General features: G+C 34.4%; 1 protein-coding gene across 11 annotated transcripts; it reads left to right on the top strand.

Moving 5' to 3' along the window:
- The first annotated feature begins 439 nt into the window (after positions 1-439).
- Tao (Serine/threonine-protein kinase Tao) lies at positions 440-19,861 on the top strand. Of its 11 annotated transcripts, none has more exons than XM_089733740.1 (21): positions 440-704; positions 1,058-1,144; positions 2,440-2,669; positions 3,798-3,915; positions 6,053-6,316; positions 7,191-7,313; positions 7,395-7,635; positions 8,068-8,204; positions 9,008-9,084; positions 9,443-9,702; positions 10,113-10,228; positions 10,633-10,803; positions 11,301-11,512; positions 11,672-11,822; positions 12,010-12,122; positions 13,107-13,233; positions 13,336-13,437; positions 13,995-14,129; positions 14,540-14,698; positions 15,842-15,960; positions 16,954-19,861. In XM_089733740.1, the coding sequence occupies exons 3-21, from the start codon at positions 2,446-2,448 to the stop codon at positions 17,075-17,077; spliced, it is 2,973 nt and encodes a 990-aa protein (XP_089589866.1). In that variant the 5' UTR covers positions 440-704; positions 1,058-1,144; positions 2,440-2,445; the 3' UTR covers positions 17,078-19,861. The 11 variants fall into 11 exon arrangements, with proteins under 11 accessions (XP_089589866.1, XP_028035278.2, XP_089589867.1 ...); XM_028179477.2 differs by having other exon boundaries at positions 9,398-9,702; XM_089733741.1 differs by having other exon boundaries at positions 440-860.
- Positions 19,862-21,274: the final 1,413 nt, after the last annotated feature.

Raw genomic sequence — 21,274 nt, 5'->3', positions numbered from 1 at the left:
TGTGAACATATACCATATTTAATCAAAACCTTTGATGGCACACTTGTTTTTATCAAGGTCATTGTGTACATTACCTAAAAGACATTATTAGTTCTAATCTTTAAAGTATTGTAATCTATGAGCTTTTAAGAAGAATCTGGTAATTGACGCCTTGTTACATTTCCTAACGACAAATTAAGATTACCTTAAATTACAGTAATAATTATTTAAGATAGCTTTGCAAATACACAAACTTTAAGCAATATTCGTATATTAAGTAATAAGACCTGTTCAGTGTAATATCAATATTTGTCTTTCACTTCGTTTTATTAAATTTTTATACGAACCACTTTTAAAAAAGGAAATTTTTACCCTCTTAAAACAGTTTTGGCTCCCTTCATGATTACGTGCAATTTATAGTATGGATTATGTTTCCTTTGCCTGTCTCATTGGAGGAATCAAGTAAAAAAAGGGCCTTGGCTGAAGTTGACTGAAATCTGAAAAAAATTGTCTATGCTGTGTTACGGGAAAGTTGTAAATAATTTCAAAGAAATTTTTAAACAAGGTCCCTTAATTATAAATTGTGTTGGTTTAAAATACGGTGTTATTATTATAATCTAAAAAAATTGTGAGAGTGATGAAAATTTTTATAAATTCACCCATATGAAACAAAAAACTATCATTGCGCACGATACCTCAACGCCATTTTGAAGCAAATTTTGTATGTAAGTGCCAAGTATTTCGCAATATTTTAGACACTAACCCTTACGAAAGGGCTGCGGTAAATTATTGTCGATAACAGTGAACTGCGAAAGTACACGGAGCCGGGATTTAGTGATGAAGTGTATCGATGAACAATCAAAATCTGTGGTGCCATCGAGGTGGGTTGCAGTATCGTTTAACTGGAGCTAACATTAATTAAATTATTTAGTGAAATTAAAGTGACATAATAGACAGCCTTAAGGCTCGGACTTGTTATTAGTGCAGTTAGCACAATTGGATATAGGAAGGTATTAAAAAGATAGATGTCAGAATTTGGCGTGACTGGTGTTATCGTTGGCGTTTCCGACAATTGCAGATAGCGGACGTCGCGGAGGATGGCCTGGGGCCACAGGACTGTTCTAATTAAGTGACGGACGCCGCCGGCATCCAGCTGGCACAGGCTGTAAGTTTAAACCTTATCTTATTTGAACAATGAAAACTTACATTGATTTTTTCACATGGTTACAAATGAATTAAGTTCACACATTTTCACATTTCATTTAAAACAATACAAAGTACTTCAATAGAAAATAAAGTTAAGTTTAACTTTCAATTTAATCACAGTTCAATGGACTTCCAACCATAAGAATATGATAAAATTATTAAGTTCACCCATGCATATGGAGTTATCATTGTCATTATAATTGAATTTGACAAGAAACTAGCTAAAGCATTGGATAAAATCAAAGTTATCATTAATCAGAACTTTCAATTTTCTATTTGTTTGATAAAATATATATAAATTAAAATTTTGTAGACCTTACTAATATGTGTAGTGTGTAAGTTTTGTTGTTGTTTTTGTTACATCATATTGTAACTGAAAGATAGTATCAAATGTATTATTCAACTAAATAATGATTCAACTAATTTTAAAATGATATTGTATTGATAAAATGTGATTATAGAGCAATTTAGTACACACACTATTGCTTGCATATATTAGTGATCAAGATACAAATATTACATATGAAATCTAAAGTTATCTTGAAATTAACAGAATGTCATGCAAGAGTTATCTTCAGACAATCTTTATTCAGCTATTTAAATTTAACAAAATAATGCCATTATAATATAAATGTGCTATTTTGTATGTGTTTCAAAAATGCATAAAGAAATTAAATTGAAAATTAACGGTGTACTTACATTAGATATTTTTTCAAACATAAATTAAACAAACAGCTTTGATTGAGTAACAGTTTCTGTAGTTGTTGCAAGATCAATTTTATTCCTCAGTGAGAGGTCTTTTAATTGAGAAACTTCAATTTTTTTTAACTAGTTTAATGGTCTTAGTCTATCCTTGCCCACAATATGCCCTACAGTCGGTACTCTAAATCAAAATTAGAGTGAAAGTTAGGTTATAAGAATGGAGGATGAGGTGGAACAATAGTAGATTAGTAGTTGCAACTAGTAGTATATATATATTTATATATATTTTAACTTTTATTTGAAAAGAACAAAAGCAGCATTAAATATCTAAACTTCTTGTATGAAAACTCAAACATTTGATTTGAAAACAACTAAAGGACAAGAACTGAGTTAGGTAGTTTAGTTACCACCGAAACTATCCAAACATTAGATTAAGACAAAAGTTAAGCATTCTTAACAACATAGTGCAATCAACTGATTACAGCTATGATGAATATGAAGTGATGTAGTTATGATTGATAATGATAAACATAATGCTATGATACTTTACAGACAAAAATGCCAAGACCAGGCAGTCTAAAAGATCCAGACATTGCTGAGCTCTTCAGCAAACATGATCCAGAGAAAATATTTGAGGACCTACGAGAGATTGGTCATGGATCATTTGGGGCAGTGTATTATGCACGCTGTAATCTTACAAAAGAGATTGTGGCCATTAAAAAAATGTCATACTTAGGGAAACAGAGTGAAGAAAAGTGGCAAGATATACTGAAAGAAATTAAGTAAGTAAAAGTACTACTATAATTATTATGGGCTTAACATAAAAACACATTCCCACAAATTAGTTCTGGATAGTGAACAACAAACTACAAGAGATCCAAATTAATGTTGCCCTTTCCCTTTAAATTATTCAAGTGATAAATAAAAGATAAATAAAATATTCTTTCGCTTTTCTAAAGGCAAATTACTAGATTTGTGTTTACAAAAATAAAATATCCACGATAATATTTTGCTTGCTTTAAATCAGCCTTATAGTTGGTAATAAATGTGGCAAAATTATAAACTGGTTTTTCTCAATTGGATCAATCAATTATTCAAATAGGGAAGTTGACAATTATCAAGAAATGAAAACTGTAAATGTTTTTTAAGTTCAGTTAACATTGATTGCATTTCATTATGAATCTGTTTTAAATTATGCACTGAAATGCTCATATTGAACCACGTCACATCTGTGATGTAATTTATTGTCAAACACTGTTTGTATTTAAGAATAATCAAGTATTTTCTTATGAATTATAAGATATATATAAAATTTGGTAGATTTATGAAAGTTGGGTATTATACCAATATTAAAAAATCAGCAAGTTCATTTGGATTCAATCATCAAATTCAATTGAAATAAAATCAACTTTTCTATTAAATTTTAATGATATAGCCATTTGTTGAAAGCAAGACAATTGCTGAAATTTCTTTTTTTTTAGTTAAAATGATTTCATTCATATATCTTTAATTTGTAAATGTTATTCATGTATGTGTGTTCACAATCCTCAGTAATGAGGGAATGCTGAAGAAGCAGAAGAATGAATCCCTCATTGTATTGACATTACTTTTCAAGTAACTTGTTAAAATGAACATAAATGTGCAGAAATATATATACACACAAATAAAAACCAATAAATATGTTACTTGAAAATGTTGTTTAAAACTATATAACATTGCACATTCTAAGGATTTAAATATGAGTATTCTTTAATGAAACCTGATATGAATTTTATGAGCCAACAATAAACATCATTTTTGAAGAAAATTGATTTGTTATTAGGAGATAATTATCATTTTGTTTGAAATTGATAATTATTTAGAAAATCTATAATTAATCTATAAAAAATAATAATCATTTAAATGTGCAGATTCCTGAAACAACTGGACCATCCAAACACTATAGAATATAAAGGATGTTACAAAAGGGAACACACGGCATGGCTGGTTATGGAGTACTGTGTCGGTTCTGCGTCTGATATAATTGAGGTAAAATATCCTTATAATACATTAATTTCATAGCATAAGCACATCTCTAAATCTACCAATTTCAGTATATGCCGAATCATACATCTTGCATACAGGTGCACTTTATAAGAATCAATGTTTGCATTGATTTCTTAGGTTTTTTAGTTTTTTTATTATTGCTTACCCAAAATTAGCAAAATAAAATTTTCTCATTACCAGGTATACCCAAGGATGACCTGTTCTTTCTTTTATAACCCAATTATTTTTGTAGTTTTATAAAGTTCTTTCAGTGTTATTAGTCATAGAGGTCGTTCGCAGGTCATAAATTATGGCCATCATCTACCTTGACCCTTAACTTAGTTCAATTATTAGTTTTTATCAACAAGTGTAAGCGGTGTTCTTTTAGTGGCCTTGATTATTGTTATACGGTACATTTAAGAAATGAATGTTTTCCCTAATTTAACTTTTTACAACCTAAGCATGATTGAACTTTCGAAACAAAAACCTTTGTGGTTCAGAGTTTTGAAAGAAAGGATTAATGAAGAATTAAATTTCACAATAATCGGCATATAAAAATAACCAGTTATTAACAGAGAAATCCTCACAAATTTTGAGGTGACTAGTCATATAATATTAAAAAAATCTAAATATTGGGAAATATTTTACCAATATTGCAAAATATCACTAATTGGAGATATTTTCTCTAGGCCAAGACCTAGTTTTGTGCTTGTAGAGATTACAAACTAGAATAGTGACATAGAACTCGTCAGAATCAAAATACTTTGATTTTTTTTAAAATAAATAACCACCATGTAGCACATTCAACATTCTAAGAACTGCAATTACTAAGTGGCGTTCGATTTGTAAACTAAATTTATGAGATCACAAAACTTATCTTAGGTTTCTGAGAAAATATGTGAAATCGACTACAATCGTATTATACTATTATTATTTATGCGTCATATAACTGTGTCGTTATAGTTTTCCAGTTAAACATTTCAAAATACGTAGGTGGATTTTATCGTGTCATTTTACTGTCATTGAAGACAGACGAGCCTACGACTCGGATGATGATAAATGGAAACTGTCGGCCATTAAAAGAAAATAAAATTGATGTAAAATTAAATGAATCTATGAAAATACAATTAATCTGAAAAAACCTCATAATTTTTTATAAGGACCACACTATAAATAAAAAAAATTGCAGTTAAGCACATAAAATAAAATTTTTATTAATATATTTAAGTTACGTGTTTATAATATTTATGTAGTATTCACTATACGATACGTCTATATATACTAGAATCCTGCAAGGTAGGTTTCGGTCTATAGAATTAGGCAAATTTTATGTCGTAACGTAGAATAAAAACGTATTAATATTCGCAAATATAAAATATAGTAGATAATATAACGCGTCTTATGAATATATTATGTAGAAAGTGTACAAACAAAAAGTTGAATGTGATGCAATAAATTTAGTATTCAGATATCGGATTTTATCAGAGTTATATATGTCATAATAACTTTCAGAAGAAAATAGGTAATTTAGTTTTCTTTCGGTATTTGAAATAAGTGTGAAATGTGATTCATAGTTAACGACTTACTCATCAAGGTGCCACTAAGTTTGCGACATCGTGTCTCAAAATTGGCAGCTGCATTCATTTATTGATGTCATTGGGCTCCAGTAATTGTTTGAAACTATGCTCAGCTGTGCTGTAAGCTATACAATGAAATACGAATTATGTAACCTGTTGTGTAGCGAATATTTCCATTCTCAAGTAATAAAATAACTCAAACAGAGCTTTCGAAATCTGAATTTTTAATTTATTCAAAGCGCATGCCGCGACGCGTAGTCAATATGCAAATTATAATAAAAAGTATCAAATTGTTATCTATTATATAACAAAAAATTAGTTCCACTTTTTTTTAAGCATTCGTGAATAGTTCACACCTTCAATACTATTTGTTTATGGGCTCTAGAACCCGATAAATAATGACTACCATCGCAGAGTGCTTCGTTAAATTTTTGAGTCCAGATAATTTTGAACGACACAATCTTGCGGAGTCAACGGTGTGAATGTATAAATATATATTGTTTTGTTTAGGATTTAAAGTATTGTATTATGTTATAACCTTAAATTGTTTGACTATTAAACAGGTTCACAAGCGTCCGTTGCGCGAAGAAGAAATCGCAGCCATATGCGAAGGGGTCGTTTGCGGTCTCTCGTATCTGCATAGTTTAGGTCGGATCCATCGCGACATTAAAGCCGGTAACATTCTCCTCACCGAGAATGGAACCGTGAAACTTGCAGATTTTGGTAGCGCAAGTATCAAGTGCCCGGCTAACAGCTTTGTTGGGACGCCCTACTGGATGGCGCCAGAGGTCATACTGGCCATGGATGAAGGCCAATATGATGGCAAGGTAAGTCTAAGTTTCGGTATCTTTTTCGGTGACGTAAATGGACAGAAAAGGTCACGAACATAGATTTTGTCGAATGTAAGTTTTGCTGGTTGTCCCGAAGTCTTCCCTAATTCATGAGAGCAGGTGGGCGAGAAGTCTTATTAAGAGCTGTTTGAGCGTCGACAGTGACTGGCTGCTGCGTGGTTGGTATGTTATATCACGAAGTAGTGGTCCGAGGTTTACTTCATATACTTACGGTTGGGTTCAAGGTCCAGATCATCGTAAAGTCGCTCGATTTAACTTAATTCGTTATTGGAGCTTAAGGGTACCACGTGGTAAATGCTGTGAATATGGGGATGCCTTCAGACATGCGGTCTAAATTCTAATTGTATTGCAATAATAACTTTTTTTTTGCTTAGATGGGTGGACGAGCTCAAAGCCCACCTGGTGTTAAATGGTTACTGGACCCCATAGACATCTACAACGTAAATGCCGCCACCCGCCTTGAGATATGAGTTCTTTTTTTTCCTACTTAAGCTGATGGTCTTGAGAGACCGTTTCAGCGTAACCGAGCGAGTAGTTGAGCTTCCGGGGGCTTAGACCTGACCTTGTTAACACGAACCTTAGCAAGAGCCGTGCTTCGCAGAACCTACCACCGGATCGGAAAGGCGACCCACTGAGACACGAATGCACCGGACCTCTATCCTTTAGGCCACGACGACTTATCGATGATATTAACTAATAAGTATGAAATAATAATCTTATCCATCACATGTGAATGCATATTAGTTTCGTGTCAGGGTGGCAAGAAAATAAATGTTAAAAAAGGCATTACTCCATGTCCACAAAAATATATGTTGGTTTGAAATAAAAATCTGGTTAAAACTCTTTTCAGGTGGATGTGTGGTCACTAGGCATAACATGTATAGAACTTGCAGAGCGTAAGCCACCGTACTTCAACATGAACGCCATGTCTGCTTTGTACCACATTGCACAAAATGATTCTCCTACATTGCAGGTTTGTAACAAAATTGTGCATAACAGAAGAAATCCATTAAAAACATTTGATCTACCCTTAATCTTTTATTTTACGTTGCAGGCTACAGAGTGGACTGATATATTTCGTTATTTCGTAGAAGCTTGCTTACAGAAGAATCCACAAGATCGGTTGTCCTCCACAAAGCTTCTGTCTCACGTGTTTATCACACGTCCTCGTTCCCCTAACGTTTTAGTGGATCTCATACAGAGAACAAAGGCTGCCGTACGGGATCTTGACAATCTCAACTACAGAAAGATGAAGAAAATATTAATGGTGGATGTAGACAACGAAAGTGCTATCGGTATGATTTATTATTGAGGTTAATTTGTAAATAACTGCATTTTTATTTATCACACTCGGTGTGTTGATGAGGTAACAGGTAAATAGTAACAGGAATCCATAGGAATCACAACATGATTGCCGCCCCATCTTGGGACATAAATAAAAATTTCAATAATATTTTAGAATTGTTGTTCCACCTTTTAAACTAGAAAACATGACTACTGCATGACAAAAACAGGCACAATGGGAGTACCTACACTCTTGCAGGCACGGGATGTGCCTTCCACTAATAATTACTCTGTTGTATTTTATTACACAATATGTTTCATTCATTGTATTCTGAAGACATTGATGAACAAGTGTTATTGTATTTTATTACCAGCACCCAAAGCCACCTTTGCCTATTGTGAAACAAAGTGACAATACTATATATATACTATAACTCTTGCAGGTGACAGTGAAGAGGCAATTGAGGAACCTTCAGGTGGGGACAGTTCTAAATCAAATTCTGCGACGTCCGAACACAGCGCTGCTGGAGCTTCCAGTCAAAGTTCATCATCAGGTAGCTTGAGAAGACGACCTCATGCTGTAAGTAACAAAGAAAATTTAGTCATTTCACTTTATTAAATTCAAGTATCCATAAGCTAATAATGAAATAACATTGATCACACCTAAAATAAATCAGATTAAGAAGTAGGTGTATGAAAATATTTTATAATTATTTTATATTGTAATTAACATGTTTGCATTCTACCCATTTTTTATCGCACTAGATGCGACACAGTCTATTTGTTTTTAATTGATTATTTTAGATATTAATTAAATGTATAAACACAACTGAGACCTCAACCACAGGTCTCAAGGTGGGTGACAACAATCATTTTCTCATATCCGTGAGCTCATGACTGCTTAGCAGCAGAAAATATAGGTTTCTTTTTTGCTTAGATCAGAGAATGAGCTAATGGGCCACCTGGTGTTAAGAGCTTATCGGAGCCCATAGACACCAACAAAGTAGATTCCGCCACCCACCTTGATTCTAAAGTCTCAGTTTTTACAGTACAATAGCTGATCCACCCTACAAACCGAAACGCAAGAACTGTTAAAAACTACTCTACCTACAAATAGTACCAATAATAAGGAATTCCTTGATTTTTATCTATCCTAATCAATATATGCACATGCAGACAGATTTATGTACTTACAAACAGATCTTTATTTTATTATTATTTCATTTAATTCACTTTATTTAACCAGTCAAATATTGTTGTAAAGTAATGTGATATTCAAATGTTTTAAACAGTGAGAATTTGTTCAAAATTTAATTCAATTTTATAATTAACAAGAATAAATTCATTATACAAATAAAATAACGATTAAAAACCTCTTTTCAGATAAACGCGAACCACCAACACCAGCAGCAATCACAATATCAATATGTGAACCATCAACCATTATTACATTCCACAAGGTAAATTATATTGAATTATTTTATGTAGTATAATGTTGTGTGTAGTTAAATGCTGTAGTTAGAAAACGCTTAATTTTTTTTTGTGTGCTGTATAAAACAAGTTCTCACTTTGGTGTCAATGACAATATTTTTATTAATGTAACATATATTTAAAACAAAATTAAAATAAGTACCATTTTGAACACCAGAAGGATATTGCATCAAAGTTTTTGACAGTATGCTGTTGCTTGCATTGTGTTGTAGTTTTGTTTGCATTTAATTTTGCGCTTTCACGTATGCATGTCCCACACTAGATAGCACCATTACCTTTCAGAGCGAACAAGGGCTGGCTTTACTCATGTTGGTGTTTCGTACGCAGAGAGAGCGAGAGCCCTATTCCTCCGCCCAACGATGACTACGTGAACAAGGACGTAATGAGAGAATATGCCAACCGGGACTCGCTCGGGGACGACTACGGAGATGACTACGCCAACAGGGACGCCATCCGCGAGGCGCGCGAGCGAGACAGGGAGAGAGAGCGCCACTCTAAAGACTACAGGGAGTACGTCAACGCGCCCTCCACCTGGCAGCACAGTGGCGACGACAACCGGAACACGCAGCGACGCCAAACAAACAGAAGTTCGTATTCTTGTTCATTCTCTCTAGTCTATGGTAATATGACAATGATTTTTTTTTTGTTGCTTATATGGGCGGACGATCTCACAGCTCACCTGGTGTTAAGTAGTTACTGGAGCCCACAGACATACACAACGTAAATGCGTTACCCACCTTGAGATATAAGTTCTGAGGTCTCAGTATAGTTACAACGGCTGCCCCACCCTTCAAACCGAAACGCATTACTGCTTCACGGCAGAAATAGGCAGGGTGGTGGACCTACCCGCGCGGACTCACAAGAGGTCCTACCGCCAGTAATAAATAAATGATCTCGTAATGAACTGAACTTTCATGTCATTTAGACAATACGTCTTGATTAATCAGACAAAAAAGCTCTTATCCTTTAATTTGTAAAATTTATTATAATTCCGCAGGTATAAGCAATAACGTTTCAGCGGCGATGTCTCTAGTTTCCGAGCACGGAGCAAACAACTTTGCCACGATACGTACCACCAGTATTGTCACAAAACAACAGAAAGAACATAACCAAGTATGGCTAATTGTCATTTCATTATTACTTTCCTTATTACCATAGTTGAAATTTAATACTTTTAAATCTGGTCGCATAATGTACCGTTATTGTCTCGGTCTCATTGTAGTTAACTTAAGTATGCTCCGCACTATATACGAAATTACCCAAAAATATACGAGTATGAAAAGTTAATGGTTACTTTGTCTATTTTATTTCACGTTGTTTCATGCAACATTTATCTAATATCAGTTTTGACTGTCCGAGTTAAAATCCCATAATCGAAGACGAAGTCTGGCTGAATATTTAGTGAAGTTAGATTTGTTGATACACGCCCCCTGGACCATTCTTTCACTTAGAACGAAAGCTTAAAAGTACGTGCACGCGGACTGATTAATAAGATGATAATAATTTTGCATGAACAGGAAATGCACGAGCAAATGTCTGGCTATAAACGTATGCGGCGTGAGCACCAAGCTGCCTTACTGAAGCTGGAGGAGCGGTGCAAAGCCGACGTGGACGCGCACAAGGCGCAGCTCGACAGGGAGTACGACTCGCTGCTACAACAACTCTCCAGGGAGCTGGAGCGGCTGCAGGTACGCAATATTTTACAGCTTTATATAAATACATATACAGATAGGCTTTCATTTGTACTAGTACAATTAAAAAAAAAATCCTTCAGAATCATTCGAAACATTCAAACTATAAACTTTTTATTACAATTATACAGTACTAGCTGTACACATCCGCTTAGCTGGGCATTTAAAATTAACATTATTTCTTCTCACCACCACAAAGATTCTTATAATTAACGACTAGTGTAGAGAGTCCAACACTCATATAAATATTAGCCTATCCATTAAGTACATGTATTTTCTACATGTATACCAAGTTTCAAGTCGATCAGATGCATGGTTCAGTAGTTATAACGGAACATCCGTAAAAACCACTGTAGATTTATATATTAGTATTGATGTTTGCATTGCAATGATACAAATGATTAAAATTTTCTAATTTAATTTAAAGGAGCTAGAAATAAAATTATAAAAGAAAAATCTAGAGTTCTATATTATTTTTGTTTGATTATTTACAGACAAAACACGCTCAAGAATTAGAAAAGAAGCTGAAACAGAATACGGCTGCAGAAAAGAAGTTGATAAAGGACATTACGACACGACAAGATCAAGAGCGTAAGGCTTTCGAAACTCAACGCAAAAGAGAATACAAGGCTAACAAAGAACGGTGGAAAAAGGAACTAAGCATGGATGACGCAACGCCCAAGAGACAGCGGGATGCTACCTTACAGTGTGTATTTGTACTCTCTACTACATAAACTGACGATTGTTTCCATATGCATCTTTGGCCACTCTAAGCAAAATAAATAATGCAACACCCTTTATGTAGGTTATCAATATTATGTAGTCGGTAAAATGATTTTTTTATAATGGCAATTCTTATATTCAGGTCTCAGAAGGACAACCTGAAGCAAGCAGAAGCTGCAGAAGAAGCGCGACTCGTGCGATCACAGCGAGAGTACCTTGAACTCGAACTGAGACGGTTCCGAAGACGTCGGATGCTTGGACTGCATCACAAGGAACAGGAGCTACTCCGAGAGGTAACAACTATTTTATGTGCACTCTTCATTGCACAAAGCATAACCCTTGTTAGAATAGTTTAGCATAATTGTATACCTATTTAAAGACGTCTACTAGCAATGCAAAAGTAGAGAGCAGAGACATTTAAACTATCTATGATTAGCAATGTCAAAGTTCACTAAGAAAGTTTTTTCCATGCGTTTCCAGGAACTAAACAAACGCCAACAGCAGTTAGAACAAGCGCACGCGATGTTGCTTCGGCATCACGAAAAAACGCAAGAGCTCGAATACAGACAACAGAAAGGCGTTCACGCGCTTAGGTACTGTTCACAGTTTTCGTTTATCACCTAGTATTGTTAGTTAGTGTTGTGATAAGATTAATTTCAAAACATATTACACTATAAATAAAATTATTAATATCCCTTCCCTTTGCAGTTCATCATTAGAATAAAGAAAACAATAAGATTTCTAAAGAACATTACTGCTGAGGTTTTTATGAACTATCAAATTGATTGTTAGCATTCTTATTCAGCAGTCTTATTCGTGTAAAATAATATTTATTTAACAAGGACTTTTGACTGCCTTGGTCGTGCAGTCGTTAGTGCCCTGGACTGTTCCACCAAGCGTCGCGGATACGATCTGTGTGGTGTGTAGTTCTACACCGTGCGGAAATATTTTTATTTAAGTATTTATATAAATTATCCACTTTAATAGATTTCACGTGTACAGTAGGCGCGCGAGTTCATGTCCATCCTGAGGAATGCGGTAGTGCTGTGACCTAGTTAATAATGGTAATGGCGATAGTAACTACCGATTTAGTCAACAGCTGTCAATTTGGTTTAATGTAACTTAAGGTAATTTTGCAATTTACGAAATAAAATAAATGTGATAAGTAATTACTTGTTTATTTCTAATAGAGAAAAATATTTTTCAAATTTCAATTCAATCACTAACAAAAGAAAAGACAACCGACAGATCAGAGTCGGAATCAGTACGAGTCTTTTTTCAGTAGGTTTTTTTCTATCTGAACTTGTTTGGTTGCGAAGTAGTCGTGGTTAAATGACACAATAGCGTTAGCGTAAATTTTCGATATCGATGAGCGCGCGTCACAACTGTCAAGAACAACACTCGACGTCAGACAAATGCCCCCGCATTGCGCAGGTGGGCGGAGGCGGGGTGAGCTGCCCCCGCGCGTCGCCATTGGCCCCGATGGACATGAACTCGCGCGCATACAGTACGACCGCAAACCTTTAAACCCCTATTCATTGTTTCATTTATTGAAAATAAATAAAATTACTTTTCAGAGAGGAACAACTCTCGAACCAACATGCGACGGAGCTTTCAAATCAGCGCGATTACATGCAGAGAGCCGAACACGAACTCACAAAAAAACATGCATTACAACTCAAACAGCAACCCAAAAGCCTTAAGGTGTGTGTACTTTATGAATTATATTATTTTTGAATAAAACTGAAAATTACTTGTAATTCTAGTCTAATACAAATAATTCACATTTTATTTTATCCTTTTTAGCAAAAAGAAATGCAAATACGTAAACAGTTTCGTGAAACCTGCAAGATACAGACCCGTCAGTACAAGGCGCTCAAAGCGCACATATTGCAGATCACTCCTAAGGTACGTGACTATATTAGGGCTTAAAATATTTCTAAACGTATTTACAAGGAATGTAACTCTTACATAATTAAATTAAGAAAAATCGAAAGAAATACCAAAAAACTCTAAATACAATTGCCAAACAATATTTAGAAAATGGAAAAAACTTGATGTTATAGTATCGTAGTAGTATCGACTTTGATTACATGTGTCCACATATAAATATGAAATTTCAGTAAAATATAAAATTGCCTATTGAAAATGGAATGCCGAAGTAAAATCGAGTTACAGTGAAGCCTCAAAATTTTAAGTTTATTGTACAAAAACATTATTTTTAAAAATAACAGTAAAATATGCAATTAGAAAAGGAATTCAATTTATTTTAGTACTCTTTTCAAATTTATTCAATTTAGTTTATTTTCGTACAGTAAGTATCTCGAAAGTAACGATTTTATTTACCTGATTAGAGTAAACTATTTGTTTAGTGAAGACTTTGTTTTAGATGAATTGAAGATTTTTTTTACTTTTCTAAAAAGTAGTAGTTTCATTTTATTTTAATTATTAACATACTAATACAGGAGCAACAAAAAGAAGTAATTAAGACGCTGAAAGATGAGAAGCGACGCAAACTTGTGCTGCTCGGTGAACAATATGACCAGAGCATAACTGAAATGCTTCAGAAGCAGACCGTCAGACTTGACGAGAGTCAAATGGTGAGTTGTTAAAGTGCTATTTGTTTGGTTGTCATAAAATAAACAGTATCAAATAATAATAAGCCACAAATTTATGATATTTCATTACTGTTTCCAATATTATTACACAGTACACAGGGACATTATTATGAATTTCAAATTATTCATTTATTTATTTATTTTTTATTGCTTAGATGGGTGGACGCGCTCACATCCCACCTGGTGTTAAGTGGTTACTGGAGCCCTTAGACATCTACAACGGCTGCCCCACCCTTCAAACCGAAACGCATTACTGCTTCACGGCAGAAATAGGCGGGTTGTTGGTACCTACCCGCGCAAAGTCACAGAAGTAATTACGCAAATTATAATTTTGCGGATTTGATTTTTATTACATTAAGACTTATTAGGAATGTGTATGACTTTAATTACAGATGGAATGCCAGCAATTAAAGATGCAGTTGGAGCATGAATTAGACATGCTGACTGCCTACCAGAGTAAGAGCAAGATGCAAGCCGAGGCGCAGCGCAACCGCGAGCGAAGGGAGCTCGAGGACCGGGTCAACGTCCGGCGAGCGCTACTCGAACAGAAGGTACTTCCTAACTACATAACAGTACTTAACGGTAGGCAGCGACTTGGCTCAGCCCCTGCATTGATGAAGTCTATGGGCGACGGTAACCATTAACAATCAGGTGGGATGTATGCCCGTCTGCCTCCTCGCGTCGTTTCCTCGCTGCTTACGGTCGTGACCATCATATTTCGACAGGATTTTACTCCTTGTAATTTCTCTCCAGCGCCTCCGATTATTGGCCGCATGAAGGGCTACTAACAAAATCAAATCAAATTATACGAATCAGGATCAAAATTTCAAAAAATTTTAATGGCATATATATGGCTGCATATACGAACTCGTGTGCTACTTGGAGTAAATCTGCTACTGAAGCCGGCAATAAGATACGAGACATGGCAGCCTGGGTGTTGACATCTACCGTGTTCTTCTTTTTGCCATCCTGCTGCAGTTCAACTTGAATTGTCGTTTGACTTAGTTATATTACAACATGAAATCTATACTATAATATATAAATCTACAGTGGTTTTTACAGATGTTCCGTTATAACTACTGAATTGTGCATCCGATTAACTCGAAACTTGGTATCCATGTAGAAAATCCATGTACATACTTAATGGATAGGCTAATATTTAATATGAGGGTTGGACTCCCTAATAATAATGACAATAAATAATAATGTTAATTTTAAAAGCGCAGCGAAGCGGGCGTGTACAGCTAGTAATATATAAATCCACAGTGGTTTTTATGGATGTTCCGTTATAACTACTGAACCATGAATCCGATTAACTTCAAACTTGGTATCCATGTAGAAAATACATGTACTTAATAGATAGGCTAATATTCATATAATATTTATATGAGTGTTGGACTCCCTAATAATAGTGATAATAAATAATAATGTTAATTTTAAAAGCGCAGCGAAGCAGCCGAGTACGGTTAGTAAATAAATGAAATCGGTGAATCGAGACGTGGAATTAGTCTGTTGAATCATCACGCTGTTTTTTTTTTTTTATTGCCCTTGTAGGCAGACGAGCATACGGCCCACATGATGGTGAGTGGTTACCGTCGCCCTGGACTTCAGCAATGCCAGGGGCAGAGCCAAGACACTGCCTATCGAGTCAAGCCGCTGCCTACCGGTTATTACGTTTATTATTATGTTTGTAGATGGAAATGGAGATGGCTCAGTTTGCGGCGGAGCGAGGCGAGCGCACGCGGCTACTGCACGAGCGCCACGAGAGGGAACTTGCACAGTTCGACAGTGAGAGTGTGCGTCTCGGCTTTAGGTAAACTTCTCTGATGTGTTTCCATAATTTCCATTAAAATCTCCTTGATACAAGGCAACCTGGTAAATTAGAATTTGTAAATATAAAAAAAAAACCTTCATGATATGATTGCTGTTCAATTATATGTATTCTCAAGCATGAATACTATTTTCCTTTCAAAATATGTAACTTACAGTTGCACTCCATGCAGTGCTGACTTCAGAGTTAAATTGACCCTCGCACTAGATGAATTTCAATAGAAAGGTTACAGGTTTCCGTACATTAAGATTGACTGTAATGTATGGTTTGAAAATTAACTGCTTTTCTTAGGCGCTGAGGTATTTATATTAATATGGTTTGAACAAAGCCTCACCGGTGTATTTTGTTTTGGTTGCGTTCTGTTACACACTACTCTACAAAGCAGCTTTGCCCTAATCAGCTCGTTTACGAGCTCACTGTGTTTTTCCATTAGAGTCATCATTTTTAGCTTTCTTGTAAAATCAAATTGTATTGAAAACCAGTTAGAATCTGGAAGCCGTCGCGAGCATACATAAGTTTGAGAAGTCAACAATAGTGTTGTAAAATTGGGAAGTCTAATAAAGACAGTTTAGTCGTGAAAAGTTTTTGTGTTTTTTTAAAAAGAAGTTTGAGAAGGGCCGTGTAACAGTTCCCAGCACGTGGCTGCTGAAACCACACCTCATCTGTCATCGAAAGAGATGAAAACATTTCTTTATTTTAGGAACACTCCTTTATACGCGAATAAACATTGTGTAATAAAAATCAAACCCGCAAAATTATAATTTGCATAATTACCGGTACCGTACTCGGTTTGAAAGGTGGGGCAGCCGCTGTAACTATACTTGAGACCTTAGAACTTATATCTCAAGGTTACAACGCATTTACGTTGTAGATGTCCATGGACTCCAGTAACCACTTAACACCAGGTGGGCTGTGAGCTTGTCCACCCATCTAAGCAATAAAAAAAAAGTAATAGAAACTTTTTTCTATGAACAGTGCACTGGCGATCGCAGAAGGGAGCCGCGAGGGTTACGGCGAGGAGGAGCAGTCGCTGTCGGGCTCGATGTTGTCGCTGGCGCACAGCAACTCCTCGGCGAGCTTCGCGGCCGGCTCGCTCTAACGCCGTCTGTCCCTCTCATGCTGTTGCCAAAATCGTAATCTTCACTCATATAAATATCTGCATGTACTACGGAGAACTTGCGCATAAATATATCGACGCTTGAAAGGCAAACGTGACTAAGCGACAATAACTGCTTTGTACATAAATGATAGGCAATAACCGTATTCGATGCGCAAAAAAATATAAATTTCTAGATTTATTAAAATCATTTCAGTCCTACAGCTAGATTCGTTAAAATAGATTTTTTTTTCAGGTATTTCAACTTTGAATTAGTCTACTGTAAAGTTCACGCATTGTCGCTTAGTCACATTTACCTTTCAAGCGTCGATATGGAGATTTTTTTAAAACACTACTAATTGTTATAATCATGAAAAGTTGATTGCCGAACTATTCATTGATAATATTTTTTATTTATTTAATAATATACCACGTCAATTGAAGTGATGTCATCCCTTAATTCAGTTGAAGTGAGGATCAAAATAGTGAAGGATAAGAATGAAACAAAGGTTTACTCATTTTTGTCAAGCGTAGTAGTATGGTGTACCATCTTAAGTGTTGTTGTTATATTGTTATTATTGCTGTTTATAAGCTGAAGGAAGACACCCTTTATAATCCATAACATACAGATTATACAACATGGATTATAAAGGATGTTGAGTTTGAAGACGTGATGTTGAGAAGCTTAGATTGAAATGTTAGAAGTAATTCAGATATATTTAAAAATAAGCATTCATTAGGCACATGAAAAAGCAAAGGCTTAGAATATGTTGAACAAACATGTTTTTTTATACAAATTTCACGGACAACATTCGATTCCATTTGCGAACGCACTATTGTTTCCAGAGTAAAGCTTAAAATAAAATTAAGGTCAGGTTCGTTTGATAGTTACATTTGTAGATTGGACTTTCTTTTGCTCTTTTGCTTAAATTACGCAAGATGGACAAATCGTCTTCTCGCATTAAAACTGTATGATCTCAAAACTTACTAATTTTACAGGAGAGTGTTTTAAAGGTTTAACATGTGATACTTTTAATATTAATCATCTTTGAAACATTTATTTTTTATTTTTTACCAGCTACATTATCTGTCTTTTAAAGTAAGATAAAATTATGTATTAATTTTGTTAACAGTAGTCAAAACATAGGTACTATTAAAAAAAAAACTAAAACTAAACTACGCTCTTTTGACAGTATTTATGAGAAAAAAAACTGGTGATACCAATGATGCTTCCGCATATTAACTCGTTCTCGAATATTTTTGGAAATTGTACACTTTTAATGCGAAAAGACGAAATATGCTAATTTAGTCAACTTGGCTTCAATTTCAATCGCTCGTTTTGATGGCTAATGCAGCATGTCTTTGTGTGTGGTTTCTGTAGTAATTTAAGCGGGCGTGAATTGTTCTTAATGCATTAGGAGAATACTATTACAAAAGTAAGTGCACCTGCTAACAAAGATGGTCCATCTAAGTTGATTGTTAGCTGTTTCTACATATTTTTGGTTTTGAACCAGAGCTTAGAAAACATTTTTGTCATTAAAATCAGACACCTTTCTCCAAGGTAAAAAAAACCTAATAAACAGCTTTTGTTTTAGATAAATAAAAATCATGTGTCGAGTCAACTTTGCGCCAACTTTTGATTTGGGTTGATTAATTGAACAATTTTTGCATACGTGGTTTTAGATATTTTGCGTTTATGGAATTTAAATGTTTATGATCAAAAAATATATGTATTTTTGCAAGTCTGTTGGCAATGGATGCTGAAAAAATATTCAATAATGAAAAGAATGCATCAATGTTTCGTGACGTGATTGTTAGATGGCACATTCCAGTGTTTACTTGAAATCCATTAAAAATATTCAACCATATAATAATATAAATAGTTTATACATTAAAAGCTTTTCCGAAAATATGTCAACATCCACATCACGTACTATGATACAGCGACATCACTTTAATTTATGTTTAGCACAGATTCCGAAATACACAAGAGTGGTTCGAGAATCGATACTTTTGTAAACGTGAACGCGACGCAACTACATTTTTTAAGATGCCACGACACTTCTTATACCTTAACAAAAGAATCCTTAGTAATGTGTTAATGTGGAGATACTTTCTAATTCTGTACGAGTACACACTCATACGATCACGTTTTGATTATATTTTATTCGTTGAAATACGTCTAGCTAAATGATAATTAAAAATATTTTAAAAAATATTAGTGTTTTTATGATTCGCAATGTACTTTTGTAACAGAAAACGTGCGTACAGAATTAAAAAATATACGGATCGCATTTCATGTAAACGCTTAAAAGAAAAGTAGGATTCTATTATATTTTGTATTACAAAAATTTGGAGATGTAAAAATTAAAACAAATAAGAACTACCTCATTAGGCTTTTAAATAATGTTTATGATAGGCGAGTCGTTTGTATACCTGCAGTGTATAATGTCACAATAAACGATTTGGCAGCAGCATTTGAAATTAATCTCCCTACTTATAGACTGTACAGCCCTCCCACGGGAAAATAGTGTTTAATGTAAAGCTTTTTAGGTCTAAAACCAATAACGCAAGCCTAATTTATTATAATTTTACATAATATTCTTTAGTTACGTCTTCCAAATGTACACGAGCGGCAATTTTAGTAATTTTTTTTTTATAAGTTTAATGGGGAGGGCGAATCCTATTTTACTACACCATTAAGTTGATTGCACTCCATGTAAATAATTATAGTAAGATAGTAGCGAAGGGCTCGGCGAATTAGAGAAATAAAATATGAATATTAAATACTACATGTTTCAATTTACACGGCATTTTGTTTTCAACCAAACTGATTTATATCTACCACAGTATGTATAACCATGCATTAGATGCAATGGCCATTTTCTAAACTTATCTATATTTTTGGTGAAATTAAATCTTCGCTATATTGTGCAAGGTTTTTCTTTTAAACGAATATAGCTTGAATAATTAAATATTCAATAATTTAATGATTTCGTTCGTCGAGTTATTGCCCACGCAACAATATATTAAATAAACTAATTATATACCAGTTTTTATTTTCATTTTCAGTTCAGTTAACATCAAGACTTTACCAAATTCCTTTAGACCATGTTTAAATTATAATGTTTTGTTTTTAAATATGCTCATAAATATATTGTTGCGTGACGAACAGTTATTGTAAATAAATCTCGGCATTAGAGGCATAAAGTCTGATAATCACGTTTACAACAAATTTAATAGTTTGATGTAAAATGTACATGCGATCACTTTAGGATAAAAATACAATAAGCAGATTTTGATGTGAAAATTTATTTAACTGTTATTTAAAATACGATACAACTATAAAATGACGCTACAATGGGAACCGCGTTTATCCATAGAATAAGTTGCGAGAGAATGAGATTGAATACTTTTGAAGGATTCGCCTCAAGCGTGGTTGATATGTGCGCTTAGTGCTAGTTTCTTAACTTTCTCGATAGCGTAAAAGTTAGGCCAATTTTGTATGCAGTTGGAACAGCGCCCCTAGCGGCAAACGTACGCAAACGATCCCATTCCATACAAATAGGAGCTAACTTTTACGTTATCGAGAACGTTAAAAAACTCGCACTAAGCACAATGGTTTTTTTTTTTGTTATTGCTAAGAGTGAACGCAACGTTATGTTTCTAGTGTCGAGAAATCTTGTGTGTTGAGAGTTGAGCTAACTACGGTCGTGTGCAAAAGTGTGATGGTTAGGAAACCTGCCGTAGAAAGATACGCTTTTCGAGTAGAATTTTTTAATCGTAGTACATTACTGTTCCGTCGATTTTATGCACGAGCAAATGTTTTTTTTGTTTTCTTTTTTTTCTAAATTTGTAATACTGTATCAATTTGTGCAATTCACGTTGACTGATACTAGAAATTGTGAGTCACTAAAAAATTTCGAGAGCTTGTTATTCGATCTCTTTAGTGTTAAGTAAATTTTCTGATTTATAAAAAAAAAAACATTTGGCCGTCCAACAACACTTGAGATGTAATGTAAGTTTGTGCTTGAGCTTGAAAACGACGGAACGGTTGTATAAAAGTGGCAAAGCTGTTACATAGTATATCTCGTCTTATTTTCGATAACTTAAATTAAGTTTTCGTAGTGAAAAACTAGCCGCTGATTTTTCATCTTGTTAACGCATCGGCAAGATTAGAAAAATTCAATTGTAAAACGG

The sequence above is a fragment of the Bombyx mandarina genome, chromosome 16, assembly GCF_030267445.1.
Source record: "Bombyx mandarina strain Sakado chromosome 16, ASM3026744v2".
Taxonomy (NCBI): domain Eukaryota; kingdom Metazoa; phylum Arthropoda; class Insecta; order Lepidoptera; family Bombycidae; genus Bombyx; species Bombyx mandarina.
Note: the sequence above shows the minus strand (reverse complement) of the source record. Positions and strands in the feature narration are given on the sequence as shown.

Coding starts and splice junctions, on each gene's coding strand:
- Tao (XM_089733736.1), top strand. CDS start 2,446: ATGCCAAGACCAGGCAGTCTAAAAGATCCAGACATTGCTGAGCTCTTC. Junction 2,670..3,797: donor GATATACTGAAAGAAATTAA/GTAAGTAAAAGT, acceptor TTAAATGTGCAG/ATTCCTGAAACAACTGGACC. Junction 8,205..9,007: donor TGAGAAGACGACCTCATGCT/GTAAGTAACAAA, acceptor ACCTCTTTTCAG/ATAAACGCGAACCACCAACA.